The 15096-nt window shown below is 42.6% G+C and overlaps 1 protein-coding gene across 16 annotated transcripts in view; it reads right to left on the minus strand.

Moving 5' to 3' along the window:
* NFIB (nuclear factor I B) overlaps nt 1–15096 on the minus strand; it is a 307373-nt gene that overhangs the window by 9359 nt on the left and 282918 nt on the right. For 12 of the 16 annotated variants that reach the window (XR_014003291.1, XM_081176522.1, XM_081176529.1 and 9 more), the window contains one exon: nt 12987–13075. The exons of the other annotated variants lie outside the window; for them this stretch is intronic. Coding sequence is in view for 11 of the 12 variants with exons in the window: in XM_081176522.1 (XP_081032648.1) it covers nt 12987–13075 (89 nt within the window). In the remaining variant the exon portion in view is untranslated. The remainder of the gene's footprint in view (nt 1–12986; nt 13076–15096) is intronic. 16 annotated transcript variants of the gene reach the window in all.

Consider the following 15096-nt stretch of genomic DNA (forward strand, 5'->3'; position numbering starts at 1 on the left):
CATGCCTTGACAGAAATCCAAGTTCGAGTGAGTGGAAAAACTGGCTGTCAGAATCCACCTTCCTGAGTTGCTTTTTAGGAGTAAAGTTGTGAATTTATCTGGGTTTTTGTTTTCTTAAGGCTCATAACTTTCTAATGGTCAACAATATTTTTGTGGATTAAAAAAAACAAAGTAGCATTTGCAACACCTTTCACATCTAGTGCTTGAGTGCAAAACAGCCAGATCTTTTTATGTTTGTTGTGGGATTTTTTTTTTTTTGGGGGGGGGAGACAGGAATATTCAATGCAAATAAATTATTGTGGTGACAAACAGGATTGTTGTTGCAGCATGACTAATAAATTTAATTTAGATGTTTATCTAAACCTCTCAAACTTCCCAACTTATGACTCTTAGAAATGCACCATGCAATATATTTGTCAATATTGTTTATGAATCCCGAGGGAAGGATAACTCTCGTACGTTAACACTGTGCAGATACCACAAGAATTTTACAACCCTCTGACCAGAAGTGTGTTGCACAGCATAGGCCTTTCTTAGGAAAAAGTTAGCACTTTTCAGAAATGGTACCAGGCTGGGGAGATTAGCCTTAAGGAAATGGTGCTTTAAAATGTCAAAGCAGTAGCAGCTGAGATGCTTAAATTAAAAGAATAGTTCTAGGTTAGAGCCCTGAGGCACATTAAAGACAAAGTATAGAGTTGCCACAAGTTAGAACCACTGAAATAAAGAGACATGACATGGGCCCATTAATTTCCATGGGTCTACTCTTGAGTAGAACTTAGTTAATTATCTGAAGAAGTGTGCATGCACACGAAAGCTTATACCAAGAACAAACTTAGTTGGTCTCTAAGGTGCTACTGGACAATTTTTTATTTTATATATTTAGTTAATTATGACACACATAAAATTCATCCATTATTTTTGAGACAATAGCCCATGGATTATGAGTGCGGTCATGGAGATTCCACCAAAAGCAGCTTCCCTCTAGTGAGTGATTCCTACCTTCATCTGTAGTCATCACAATCTGCCCGGTACTCCCTGGGCCTGCTGGATATTTATGGCGGCCACTGATGGAATTGTGGCCATATACATGACAAAGTCCTCATTAGTATAGTGGTAAGTATCCCCGCCTGTCACGCAGGAGACCAGGGTTCAGTTCCCCGATGGGGAGAAGCGCACATTGTGAGGGACACGGGTGGCACTGTAGGTTAAACCACAGAGCCAAGGACTTGCCGATCAGAAGGTCAGCGGTTCGAATCCCCATGACGGGGTGAGCTCCCGTTGCTTGGTCCCTGCTCCTGCCCACTTAGCAGTTCGAAAGCACGTCAAAGTGCAAGTAGATAAATAGGTACCGCTCCGGTGGGAAGGTAAACGACATTTCCGTGTGCTGCTCTGGTTTGCCAGAAGCGGCTTAGTCATGCTGGCCACATGACCCGCAAGCTGTACGCCGGTTCCCTCGGCCAATAAAGCAAGATGAGCGCTGCAACCCTAGAGTCAGCCACAACTGGACCTAATGGTCAGGGGTCCCTTTACCTTTACCTTTACATGGCATATAGACAGCTTGGCTGCTTACAAGCATAGTTCTTCAAGTAGTCCTTAGTGTTGCTCTGCACAGATGCCCAGGTTGGACTGCACAGAGTCCACAAAGAAAAATGAGAATTATAATGTAATGCTGACAGCAGCACCTGTGTGTAGGCAGCCCTCCAAGCCAGTACGATTGGGAACAAGCCCTAGGCTTAAGTGTTCCTCTCTTCTTCCTTTATGCACATGGCTTGATTCAGAACTTCCCAGTTTGATCAAACCATCATTTGATATTGTACTTGAACTACTGAGACAGGCTCACTTACAAGCAAGCTCACTTACAAATCAGGGTCCACAAGCCACCATCTGAACTTTCAGCAATCTATGTTTTGTGCGTAAACATTGTTCTCATCAGACCACTGTTTGTTGCGTTCGAGTGCAACAGCAAACTAAGGTTTGAGCCACACAAAAAGTAAAGCACTAAATGAAGAAGGGAGTGAGTAGTAGGCTCACTTGTAAGTCTCTTAAGCCATGGTTTGTAAGACAGTCTTAAAGCAACCAAGGCAAGCACTCCCAAAGCATTATATATAAGGCACATATCATTTCTTATTGGGAAGCTTTTTGGATGGAATCTCATGACAAACATAACATGTAAACAGCTCTAGAATTATTTCTCTTCTGAATGCTTCCTGGTTATATCACCAAGATCGCCAGTGGGACAGTTCAGCAAACACAAAATCTGTGCTATTTTGTCCAGAATTACTGCCCTATTAATAAAATGTTCAGTAAAGTGGTTTCCTAATGCTATAGAGGTAGGCATAAATTTTTGAGCAATGTTTATAAAATACACCTATTAAAATTCATGACAAAAGAGGTAACTGTACAGAACTCTGTTCACTGAAAAGTACTAAAGGAGGTATTGATAATAACCTATTGGCATAATGCTACTTAATGTCTTCTCCTTCCACTAACAAAAGGTCACTTCTGAGGAAATGGGAGAACAGCAGAAAGAACATGGAGAATATAATACTCAGGAATACTCAGCTCTGCTTAGGGCATTTGAACATTGTCTAAGAGACACACAAAAATGTCTGATTTGAAAATTGTGCCTTCCATAAAAAGGATTACTTCAAATTATCTGATGGCAACTTCAACTTCTGCTGCTATTCATATATTTTCATTGCATAAGGGAAGAGAATAGAATTTAAAGTGAACATATTGTTTAGGTATGCACCATTTTGACTGTCTTGTTTAACAAAGCTTTCTGCTTATGCACAGAGCTAGAAACCTAGCAAAAACCTGCAGCACAGCCCAATCACTTTCTCTACCCTCCCTCCCAAAACTCCCTCTGTTTTGAAAAACTGAACGATTGATTTGTATCCTTCAGCCTCTTTGAGAAGTGCCTTATGTTTCTGGCAGCCCGATTTGCACTTATAGCCGTGTGGCGGTATGTATATTAATCATGCATGAATGACAAATGTCCTTTAGACCCCACTTCAGATCTAGCGCAGATTTTTCAATACATTCTAGAGATCGGAAGCTGAGCTCATACATACTGGGCTCTGTAATAATAATAATAATAATAATAATAATAATAATAATAATAATAATTTATTTATACCCACCCATCTGGCTGGGCTTCCCCAGCCACTCTGGGTGTCTTCCAACAAAATCTTAAAATACAGTAATGTATCAAGCATTAAAAGCTTCCCTAAACAGGGCTGCCTTCAGATGTCTTCTAAAAGTCTGGCAGTTGTTGTTCTCTTTGACATCTGTGGAAGGGCATTCCACAGGGTGGGTGCCACTACCAAGAAGGCCCTCTGCCTGTTTCCTGTAACTTGACTTCTCTTCCAGCACACTGGCTGTTGTTGTTGCGGGATCTTATTATTCCTGATTAATATAGTGCTTGCCCCTTCCTCCTCCTGCCAGTCAGCTGCCATTGGATCCCACTTCCCAAGCATAGCAAATGCCAGCACAAACTAAGGAACTTTGACACTGGCACTATGGGAGAGTCTGTAACACAGAAGCCATGCATCTCTCACTCTCTCAAACTACAAGTCTTGGAGTTTCCTCTTCAAACACTGAGCCACATTCAACCGCCAGCGGAAGTCTGTGTCAGGACTTCTGCTAGCTCATCAGGGCTTCCTCGGTTTCTTTCCCCCATGTGCCCCCACAACCCAGGCTTGGGGCTGTCAGGAGAATCCCCAGACAAGCATGTGAGAGTAGGAGAGGGGCGATCCTTCCAACAGACAGGCAGAAATGCTTGCACCAATGCAGTGAGCTCCTAAATCAGGAATAGGCAAACTCAGCCCTCCAAATGTTTTGGGACTACAATTCCCACTATCCCTGACCAATGGTCCTGTTAGCTAGGGATCATGGGAGTTGTAGTCCCAAAACAGCTGGCAGGCTGAGTTTGCATATGCCTGTTTTAAATGCTATACTGAATTCTTCTCTCTCAAAATGTTGCCTGCTCTGTTCTCACACTGCTGCTCCTGCAAATATAACAAGCTATAGATAACCCCTCAGAGGAGAATAGGTTTCCATAAATATCCTCAAGCATGGTCTACAGTTTAGCACTCCCCGCATCATGGTCATAATCGTACAAGTCCAAACCAGGCTCATCTGAAAATCTACTTCTGGGTAACGTGTCCCTTATTTTCCCATGGTTGGGCCATGAATGTACTCTAAGCTGAAGTAATGAAAACTATTATCCAGTGCATTTCCTGATGGTCATAATCCTCATAAGAACATATCCAAGAGTGCTAAAGTAAATTTTGCCCTTTATTTCTCCGAGAAAGCAAAAATTTGCCCTTGATTTTGCTGAGAAAGCAAAATGAGTGCGACTGTACATTCGTTCCTTGTATGCTTTCATCTCCCCAAAACACTGGAAAAGTTACAGTGTGAGAAAGAAATGGGAGCCAATAACTGTGTCAGATTTGGGGTGGTGTCCCGCCATTTTATTTAGTAAAATGTTCTTCCCACCAACTTTCCCTCTTTATGGGGTCACTGTTGTGAAGAAACATATCCAAGAGTGCTAAAGTAAATTTTGCCCTTTATTTCTCCGAGAAAGCAAAAATTTGCCCTTGATTTTGCTGAGAAAGCAAAATGAGTGCGACTGTACATTCGTTCCTTGTATGCTTTCATCTCCCCAAAACACTGGAAAAGTTACAGTGTGAGAAAGAAATGGGAGCCAATAACTGTGTCAGATTTGGGGTGGTGTCCCGCCATTTTATTTAGTAAAATGTTCTTCCCACCAACTTTCCCTCTTTATGGGGTCACTGTTGTGAAGAAACATGAAATTAGAATTATTGTACAGTGATTTGAATCCCCTGATCCTTATCTTGGTTATATTTAGATATGCAAGTACAGTGGTACCTCGGGTTAAGTACTTAATTTGTTCCGGAGGTCCGTTCTTAACCTGAAACTGTTCTTAACCTGAAGTACCACTTTAGCTAATGGGGCCTCCCACTGCTTCTGCCGCACCGCTGGAGCACGATTTCTGTTCTCATCCTGAAGCAAAGTTCTTAACCTGAAGCACTATTTCTGAGTTAGCGGAGACTGTAACCTGAAGCGTATGTAACCTGAAGCATATGTACCACTGTACATGGTTACTTGGCAATCAACTGAAAATAGGAACCTACAAACAGTGGCGTCGCAAGGGGGAGCAGTTTGCCCCAGGTGCCATGTCTGGAGGGGTGACAAGAAGGCACCCCGCGGGGTGCTCGTCCTGCCATCCCTGGGCGCAGCGGCACAAGCAGCCATCGCGCCACCGCATGTGGAGGATCCTTCATTCGTGGCTGCAGCCATGAGCAAAGGATCCCGCCAACGTCTATACGGCATTCGAGCAGTGCCGGCGGCAAACCGCTATATACAACACATGCACAGTGTCGCATGCAAGAGCTGTATGTAGTGAAGCTGCACATGCGCTGTACATAGCGGTTTGCCGCCAGTGCCGTCCGTACAGCACTCGGGCGGCACTGGCAGCAAACCGCTACATAGGGCGCACGTGCGGTGTCGCATGCATGCGCTGTACGTAGCGATGCCGAACATGCGCCCTACGTAGCGACGCCATGCATGCATTGTATGTAGCGGTGCAATGCATGCACAGCTGGCATTTGCCCCACCCTGGGTGTTGGTTAGCCTTCATTCACCCCTGCCTACAAACTTCTATCACAATGTTCCCCAGAAGTGTAGGTCATCTTAAGCCTACTATTCATTGTCTTTATGTGGGCAGTGCCACACATATTTATGTCAAAAGTTAGCAAAATTTCTATTACCAGTTCACCAAGAATGGATATATACTGTATTCCTGTGATTTCTTTTTTCACAGTGACTTGGGCCATATATGCATTTTTTTGCAATGTTTTGTTTTGCTGTTAGAGGGAAGACACCTAAGGTTACGTTGTAGTTTTAGGTATGAAGCAAAAATAAATTGTGGTCTAATTCCAACACAGATTTAAGGATACGTAAGCACATCTAACCGTGCTGGATTCAGGGCAAAATCTCTGTTATTTAGTTTGCTTGAAATGAGACAGTACTAAAACAAAGTAAGCTGCACTGATAAATGTTTTGCAGTTCACATACGTAATAGCACAGAAGAGGTTAACCTCAAAGCATTTCAGCTTCCAGGGTGCCGATTCAGGTTTCTGTGACAGATCCTTAACTCAATCCTTTTCAAAAGTTATTTTTAAAGTTGGCAAGAATCACACAAGCACTGACTATCTCGCCCCCCGCCCCAATTTTCTGTAACCTTTTAAATAAATTTTGCACAGCGGTTCATTACAATGTGCACTTAATATAAATAAGAATTAGCATTTTATTTTTGTTTGCTCAATAAACATGCCAAACACTCACAGAAAGGACAAATCACAGTATAAAAAACCAGTTTCACGGTTGAAGAAGACACTACACACACACATTTTAAAAGTGATATTCTGAAATCATCAAGGGGTTAATGGTGCTCTTACCACTTCTAAAAAAAAAACCCCAAAACATACTCATCCTTCTCTAAGAACACTGCTAAAATCATCTGACAGGAAACATAAGATTAAGTTTATCCTACCTAACTGAACAAAGAGTGCTTAGAACAAGCAACTGGTTTACTGCAGCGCGGGAACTTTTCTAATCCTGCTGGAATCTGCAGTGCAACTCTCAAAGTACACTTGGGGGGGTGAGAGTTGCTTTCTTTCGAACATTTTGTCTGTGGATTCCCCTCATTTTAGTCACATTGTAGGGTTTTGTTTTTGTTTTGTTTTTGTTTTTTGCCGATTCTTCCATAAAGGTTAACTTAAAGCTTCAAACATAATCATGTGGAAAATGGACATTATTGATTCCTATGGTCCATTGTTCCTCCATTCTGAGTCCCTGAAGTTCAAGTTCAATCTGGAATTACATCATGTCTGGTTTCTCCTGGTTACCAGACGGCTTGAGACGTGACCACAGCTACAGAAAAAACAAACAGGCTTCTTCACGCTTCGGCTCCCCTATCGATTCAAACAAACTTCTCTCTCTCTCTCTCTCCCCCCCCTCTCTCTTTCTCTCTCTCTCAAGTATGCTTCAAGTATGGAGCATGGTTAATTTAGAGATTAAGTTCCAAATTAGATTATCTAATGGCATCTTAATGGATTGCTGACCCATTTCCTGTGGGATGGCAGCATGCAAGTCTGGCTGGAATACAATTAATTTCTTAGGAAGTGTTCCGAAGATGTTTGCTTAGATGGAAAGGAAACATAATTCTCTGCACATCTTGTTTTATTAGGGAGTTGGGTGGAAAGTGTAACAGAGATAGTGACAAACTGATAAAAAAACCAAATCCTTCCAGCTTTCCCCACCACTAATGATTTTATCAGCAATGTTTTCGTTTTGTTGTTTTTATTTGCAAAAGTTGAGTTTGCATTTTTTGTCCCAAGCAAGCAAATACGTTATACAGAAAGTAACCCTCTGGGTAACTGCAGCACAAACTTTAACAACAACAACTACTACTACAACTACAACGTTACTTGATTTTGATTAAGTTCTTTGAAAGTTTGCCTGTTTTGTTAGAATCCGAAATCTGCAGGGCTATTCTCATTCTCCCTTCCCCCACATGCCAAAGCTTATTCCATCTCACTGCCTTATCAGCATCACAGCTCTTTAGAGGGGTTGGGGGGGGCAAAGAATGCCGCTCTAAAAAGTTGAACATTAAGAACACCCCTACGGCTACAGCTGAAAAGGAAATTCAGCACTCTGAGAATAAGGCTCTCCTCAGGAGCTCTAAGAACAAACCAGCTGTTGTACTGTACTTCTGTGTCACAATAACAAAGTGAAAGCAGGAAATGCCTGGGCACAGCAAAAGTAATGTTAAATTAGCAGCTATCCCTTCAAAAAAAAAAGACTGAAAAAAGGTTTGCTTTTTGAAATATAAATTACAATACCTTGACAATGAGCGCCTTAACACTGTTACCGTTTTTGAAAGACTTGGCAGAAAACAGCCAAAGTTCACAACTGCTAACGACCCAGCCCTGCAATAATAGCAGCTTAGTAGCTGCTGAAAAATCGAGCCTCATGAACACTAGTCTACACTGGAGCCTACTTGTGCAAAGCTGACTTCCACGTGGTTCAGATTATTTGAGCAGGAGCATACAAACGCTTTTGTTGAGGTACTACTGGATTTTTAAACTCAGTTTTGGTTCTCTATTTGCACAATTGGCTTGAATTTTGTAACAGTGCAGCAATTCCTATGGCTTTTTTAAGCCGAGGACATTTTTCCACTCCGAACTGAGAAAGAATCTGGTTTGCACACTGCCAAAAAGAGACCCTCTTGCTTTGTGCATCTTGCCTTCGAACAATGAGGTGTTCAAACAACGCTACCTCCCAACACGCACACATATAGGTACGGAGTAAATTAGGAGGTTTGTTTGAACATCCTTATACGTCTTCTGCACTAGGGGTGCAAAGAAGCCAGGGCACCAAATATATTTTCGGTTGTTAACTGAGTGCTTTGTTTTCTTGGGAAGTGAAATTGTTCACAATTAAAGAAGGAAATCCAACTGTGCCTGGACGGGGCTTCAGAAGGTCAGTCCTACTGTGAGAGTGGATAAAGCATGGAAAAACTTCTCTGATGCACTCTCTATGTTTCCATATGGACATTGTTTGTCTAATACAGAAGTATTTGTCCAAGACAGGGGTAGACAACCTAAGGCCCATGGGCCACAAGTGGCCCACGGGGGTTGTTTAACCGGCCCCTGAACCGAGCTGCCCGCAATGCTGGAAATCACATCTGCGCATGCTCAGGCGCTGAAGATCACATCTGCGCAGATGCTGGAAATTGTGTCTGTGCAGAGGCAGATGCCGGAAATCGCAGCTGCACACGATCCGGCCCACAGAGGGATCTCCGCTGGAGTGAACTGGCCCAGGCGAGGTAAACCTTGCCGACCTCTGGTCCAAGACAAGTCTTGATGTTAAGGGCAGCAAAGGCCTACGTGATGAGGTAGCACTGGTCAGACCTCACCTGGAGTACTGTGTCCAGTTCTGGGCACCACAGTTCAAGAAGGACACTGACAAACTGGAACGTGTCCAGAGGAGGGCAACCAAAATGGTCAAAGGCCTGGAAACGATGCCTTATGAGGAACGGCTAAGGGAGCTGGGCATGTTTAGCCTGGAGAAGAGGAGGTTAAGGGGTGATATGATAGCCATGTTCAAATATATAAAAGGATGTCACATAGAGGAGGGAGAAAGGTTGTTTTCTGCTGCTCCAGAGAAGCGGACACAGAGCAATGGATCCAAACTACAAGAAAGAAAATTCCACCTAAACATTAGGAAGAACTTCCTGACAGTAAGAGCTGTTCGACAGTGGAATTTGCTGCCAAGGAGTGTGGTGGAGTCTCCTACTTTGGAGGTCTTTAAGCAGAGGCTTGACAACCATATGTCAGGAGTGCTCTGATGGTGTTTCCTGCTTGGCAGGGGGTTGGACTCGATGGCCCTTGTGGTCTCTTCCAACTCTATGATTCTATGATTCTATGATTCACTGCAGTGTCTCCCTTCCAAAACTAGTGTTGCTATACAGGGCCGTCTTTAGCATATGTGCCGCCGGAGTGCAAATATCCGCCCAGTGCTCCCAAATTTAGTTTAGCTGCACCCAAATTAACTTTTATTGAGGTTTTTTTTTGGGGGGGAGCCAAAATTGACCTTTTTAGGGGGGGAATCGCTCACCAGTAACAACGAACCAGCCGGGGAAAATGCTTTCATTTCCTGACTCGGAAATATTTGACGCTACAAAGTAACAAAGCGATGGAGGAGGGGGGCGGGGATTTTCATGCCATTGCTTTTCATGGCCGCCAATTGAGAGGGACTGGTATACAGTAGGTGTACATTTGCCTCCCCCCCAGCATTTGGTGCCCGGGTGCCCCACACCCCTTGCATCCCCACGTAAAGACGGCCCTGTTGCTATAGCTTGCCTGAACTACCACAGTGCTGAGCCAGCTCACGAGCCACTGCCAATTAAGAAAGGCTTAAATACTGCAAGCTGTCCTGTGCTGGACCCTTCAATGGCACAACAATGATCTAGGGTGTTATGCCTTATTTACAGAGATCAAACTCGGTGGCAACCAAAAACAGTGCAGCCAAGACTGATTGGGAGGTAGGGTAGCTGCAAGCTCAAATTATAAGCATTCTAGGACCTGTCAAGGAGCCAGGTCATCCACAGGGCTGGCACACACACAGAAAGCACAGGACGCAATTAGCTTTTTATTATCAGAAAAACAACAACACAGCAATGTCCCTGGTTCGTCTTAACTCAATGAAGGCGTTGCTGTTGCTAAGCTCTAGGCATGCCCCTCCCCTCTAGCCTCTCACTCTGGTTCCCTCCCAAGCAGGCAAAGGATGAGTTGACGGAGTGAGCTCCTCCTCTGGGTCTGTCTGGCACGTTGCTCAGCAACATGCAAGACCCTCCTGGAGTGTGGGGTCAGAGGAGAAGGAGAGTCAGCAGGACTGGGACTGACTGCATACATGCTTCCTGGAAGGCACTTCCATTTCCTGAGTCCCCTCAAGTCTCCTGTTTCTATCAGCTCCCAGTTCGTTCCTTCTGCTGACTGCTTCTCAGTGTCCCACCACCAGGCTCCGGGCTGTAACTTGCCATCTTTGGAGCCCTCCCTGGGGGCTCTTGGGAGACAGCCTCTGGCCACTCTTCCTCACCCAGCTGGTCCTTGATGGGACCACTGTGTGACTCTCGAGGGCAGCCACTGAAATTCTCATATCAAGTCATAGCTCATACTTCTTGTCAAACAATTCTAAAGGCTCAATTCAATGAACTGCCACATGCAGAGAGCATCTTTCTGACCCCATGGTGAACACAAATGTATATCCAAGATTCTGTGCACTTGGAACCTCTCTTCAACAACAGTTCCACATCCATTCCACTGTGTTTTCACTTAATGAAGAAATACAAGACTTAAAACTCCTTCAAGTCTTATATTCTTAAAATTGGGCATTTTTAATATATGGGGGGGGGTGTTACTTAGATTTTTGGAGTGTGTGTGTGTGTGTGTGTGTGTGTGTGTAGGAAATTTATTGTTTTTCACTTAATTAAAGTGTACAATGTGATAGAACCATAAACCATACAAAACTAAACTCTATCTCTGTATATATTTGGGCAATGTTTGCAATGCTTAAAAGTGGTCTATATCAAGAGAGCCAGTGTGGTGTAGTGCTTAAGAGTGGTAGACTCATAATCTGGTGAACCGGGTTCGCGTCTCCGCTCCTCCACATGCAGCTGCTGGATGATCTTGGGCTAGTCACACTTCTTTGAAGTCTCCCAGCCCCACTCACCTCACAGAGTGTTTGTTGTGGGGGAGAAAGGGAAAGGAGAATGTTAGCCGCTTTGAGACTCCTTCGGGTAGTGATAAAGCGGGATATCAAATCCAAACTCATCTTTTTCTTCTTCTTAATGAGTGATTTATTTTGAAATACAGTCGTACCTTGGAAGCCAAATGGAATCCGTTCCGAAAGTCTGTTCGACTTCCAAAATGTTCGGAAACCAAAGCACAGCTTCTGATTGGCTACAGGAAGCTCCTGCAGCCAATTGGAAGCCACGGAAGCCCCGTCGGACGTTCAGCTTCCAAAAATAGATTGCAAACCAGAACAGTCACTTCCTGGTTTGTGGTGTTTGGGAGCCAAAACGTTCGAGAACCAAGCTGTTCGAAAACCAAGGTAAGACTGTAAAATAATATAATCTAAAGAAAAAGTTAGGGGCTCATAAATAATCCCGACCTCTGTAGGAAGAGAGACAGGAGCAATGTGTCCCTGTTAATCTTCCTTGATCTCTCAGCGGCTCTTGATACCATCTACTGTATCCTCATGGAGAGGCAATCTGAGTTTGGGGTGGGCAGCAATGCTTTGCAGTGGTTCTGGTCCTACTTGGACGGCCATCTTCAGCAGGTGATGCTTGGGGAGTGTTTTTTGGCACCAGGGTGCCTTCAATGTGGGGTCCCCAAAACCTACCTTCCCCTGCAGACTCACAAATAGGGAGAAATATGTTGGCTATGTATACATGATTGTGTGTGAGAGAGAAACATGTATGTCTTGTGTGTATGGTGAGTGAATATGTGTGCTAAATGTGCCTATGCAATAGGAAGTGTGGACTAGCACCTTGTATGGTTTTCCAAGAACCGGGGAGTGATTCTTGTTGTTAGACAATACTAACATTATTGTGTGGGGTGGTGGTGGGGAATCAGTTGTGTGATCTCCACAAGGCGGATCATCAAGACAAGGCTGACATACCTTAATATACTCTTTGCCAAGATGTGTGGACGAGAACAACAAAAACAATCCCTGAGCTGAGTTCACATGTAATGCCATGCCAAAATTATAAGAAACAAGGGTTTCATATCATTGTTTGTTGGCAGTAAGCAAACCATCGTTAAGCAGCTTAACTTGTTCACACATAATGCTAAAGCCATGATTAAATAAATGACCTTTTAAAAATTCCTGTCTTTTGTAGGAATGGGGTTTTTTTTCTCACCTGCAAAGAGTAAAAATCTTTATGAAAGCAAAAGCTAGTTTTAAGACATGTGACTTCTAACTTACCTCGGTAAACATACTAATGTTTGAAATTCAGATCAACTGTTTTTTTTTTCTGAGTACGTTGTCTAAACTGCTCTCTTGTACCAGTTCCTTTTTGTTATTTTTTTAAACCCATATAATCTCTGATTATGAACTTGCAAGCCTCAAAACATGCAGCCATAAATTTGATTCTTCCACAAACTTTTATACTTGACAGCCAACATTTCGTATCCCAAGTGCTTTAACCGATAAAAGTTCAATTTGCATCATTTCAGCTAATCTAAAACATGTAATTCAAGAGACGTTACAAAATATATATATATATATATATATTGTAGTTAAGATCTTGACAAATATATTCCCGAAGGCCACCTGAAACAGATAACGAAGAACCCAAGAGAGTTTAGGTTTGGAAATAATTAAAATTTTACCTTTGCCAAGTAATTCCCAATGTATCCTCATTGCCACTGGGGTATAAATGCCTGCCGTTTTGATTCAAGGTCCAGTCACAAATCCTCAGCTGTCAATTGAAACCTAGCAGTCAGATATGGATCGAGCAGTACTACAGTTTTTAGTATTTAAATGAATGCATGCAAACTAGTACTTTACATGGCACAAACCTTACATCCCCAAGTAGTAGTAGTACTAGTGTAAAAAAAACCAAAAACAATTTCAAAAATAAAATCATAACACATCTTGTGCAAAACAAAATCCTACTTTTTCCTCACATTAAGAAAATGCTACTTGGATGTGTTTCTCCATTAATAAAAGCATAAAAGAATAACCGGTATTTAGCAATTAATTATATTATAAACTGAGCTGGGGGGAAAAAAGAAATGTTAATGTTCAATAGTGAATTTAAAAACAAAAAAGGAAAAGCAAAACCACTTAAAATTATTCAATGTACTAGGGGGGAAAGGACAGGGGGAGGGGGGGAAATCAATACCGTGAAAGCATGCATTTGGTGATACACAGATGACATGCAATTTAAAGGAAAGAGGATCCAAAATTACATAATGACCTTATCTTACTGTTCAAGAAGGGTGGAGGCATTTGTAATAGAGGTTGATTAATTTAGTGTTACTGAATATGGCATCACTTAACATGCAGTGGTAAAATAATCTAATCTAGCTCTAGAAGCAAAATAATACCATTTAAAAGACTTTAAAATACAGTGGAGAATGCATTACATGTAAGCTGAAACAAATTCTTCCCAGATCACCAAATCATCAGCGCTGCTCTTCACTAATTATTCATGTAACCCTATACAGCCATTTATCTGGCAGCTGCCCTACAGTGCTAGCAGATTTCCTGAAAAGATGCAGTGATTATATTTATGTTTGAGCAAATAAGCCCCATCTAGTCTAATGAAGAAAGCATAGGAAAAGTATGATTTCAATTCCTACTCACCAATACTATACAAATACTATTTAAAAAGTACCAAATCACACTTTCAAATTCAATTAAGATAACAAAAATACTGTAATTAATTGTACCTAAAAGCTGTTCTTCCTCCCATCCCCCAATGGAAAGCCTTAAGTGCCTCTAAAAGTTAGAGCAATGACTTTCACAGCAGCTCAATTTATTATAGTCCTTTCCTGAAAAACATATATGCTGAGGACAAGATAATATCCATGCCTTGACCCTGTCTGACTTCTGCCCTCTTGCTTTTCCTGCCGTTGAGTCTTCAGAAATGGAGAAGGACCTTCCCTGACTGTTTTCTTATTCGTTATCTGAAAAATTCAGTGTGATCTTTTTTAAAACATCGGGGGGGGGGGGACGACCAGGAAAATCAACCAGAAAGAGACACATTCCTGCCCAGAATAATTCTCAGGTATTGCTACAATACCAGAGATTATGCCTCGAGGACAGTGGGTGTCTGCTATAAAATTTTCTACAGGCAGTATTTTTCAGAGTGAACCAGACTGTGAGCTTGAAGGAACTCACTGAACTTCAGGATCTTAAGTAGCACGCTGGTGTAGATGTGGAGCCAAACTTATTACACATCTTCTTTCGACTGGAAGTTTAATGGTTAAATTTAAGGGGGCAGCATTTTAACTATCAAAGTTGCATCTGCAATATTTGTGTGCAATCATCTATTAAACCTAACCAGGCTCAATTCAGATTCAGTCACAGAAATCGTACCCTGTGCTGTCTGAATTGACAAACGATGGTTTGTAATTTATCAGCAAACCAGAATCAGAAACCTAGGTGTGAAAATTGGGTTTGTAAGCTATGGTGAGTGCCAGTTATGGTTGGGAATTATATCTGAACTGAAAATCAAGAGCTACAGAGCGTGTTCTCCTTCATGGAGAGCACGTGTTGCGGTGGGCGCAAACAAGACATCCCTCTGTTGCTGGGCGGGTTAGTCTGGATGGCCACGAATCTTATTGGGCACCACTTGGTCGTTGGGGAGAATTTGATGTTGCAATTTATGATTGACAGCCAAGGGGATATTTATTCCCTGCGCGCAGCGTTAAGCTGCCTCTTTTCGCTGCGCGCATCGGATAACCCACCCACCCTCCCTATATTTAGGGCTGT

This window comes from Podarcis bocagei, assembly GCF_964188305.1.
Source record: "Podarcis bocagei genome assembly, chromosome: 17".
Lineage (NCBI taxonomy): Eukaryota > Metazoa > Chordata > Lepidosauria > Squamata > Lacertidae > Podarcis > Podarcis bocagei.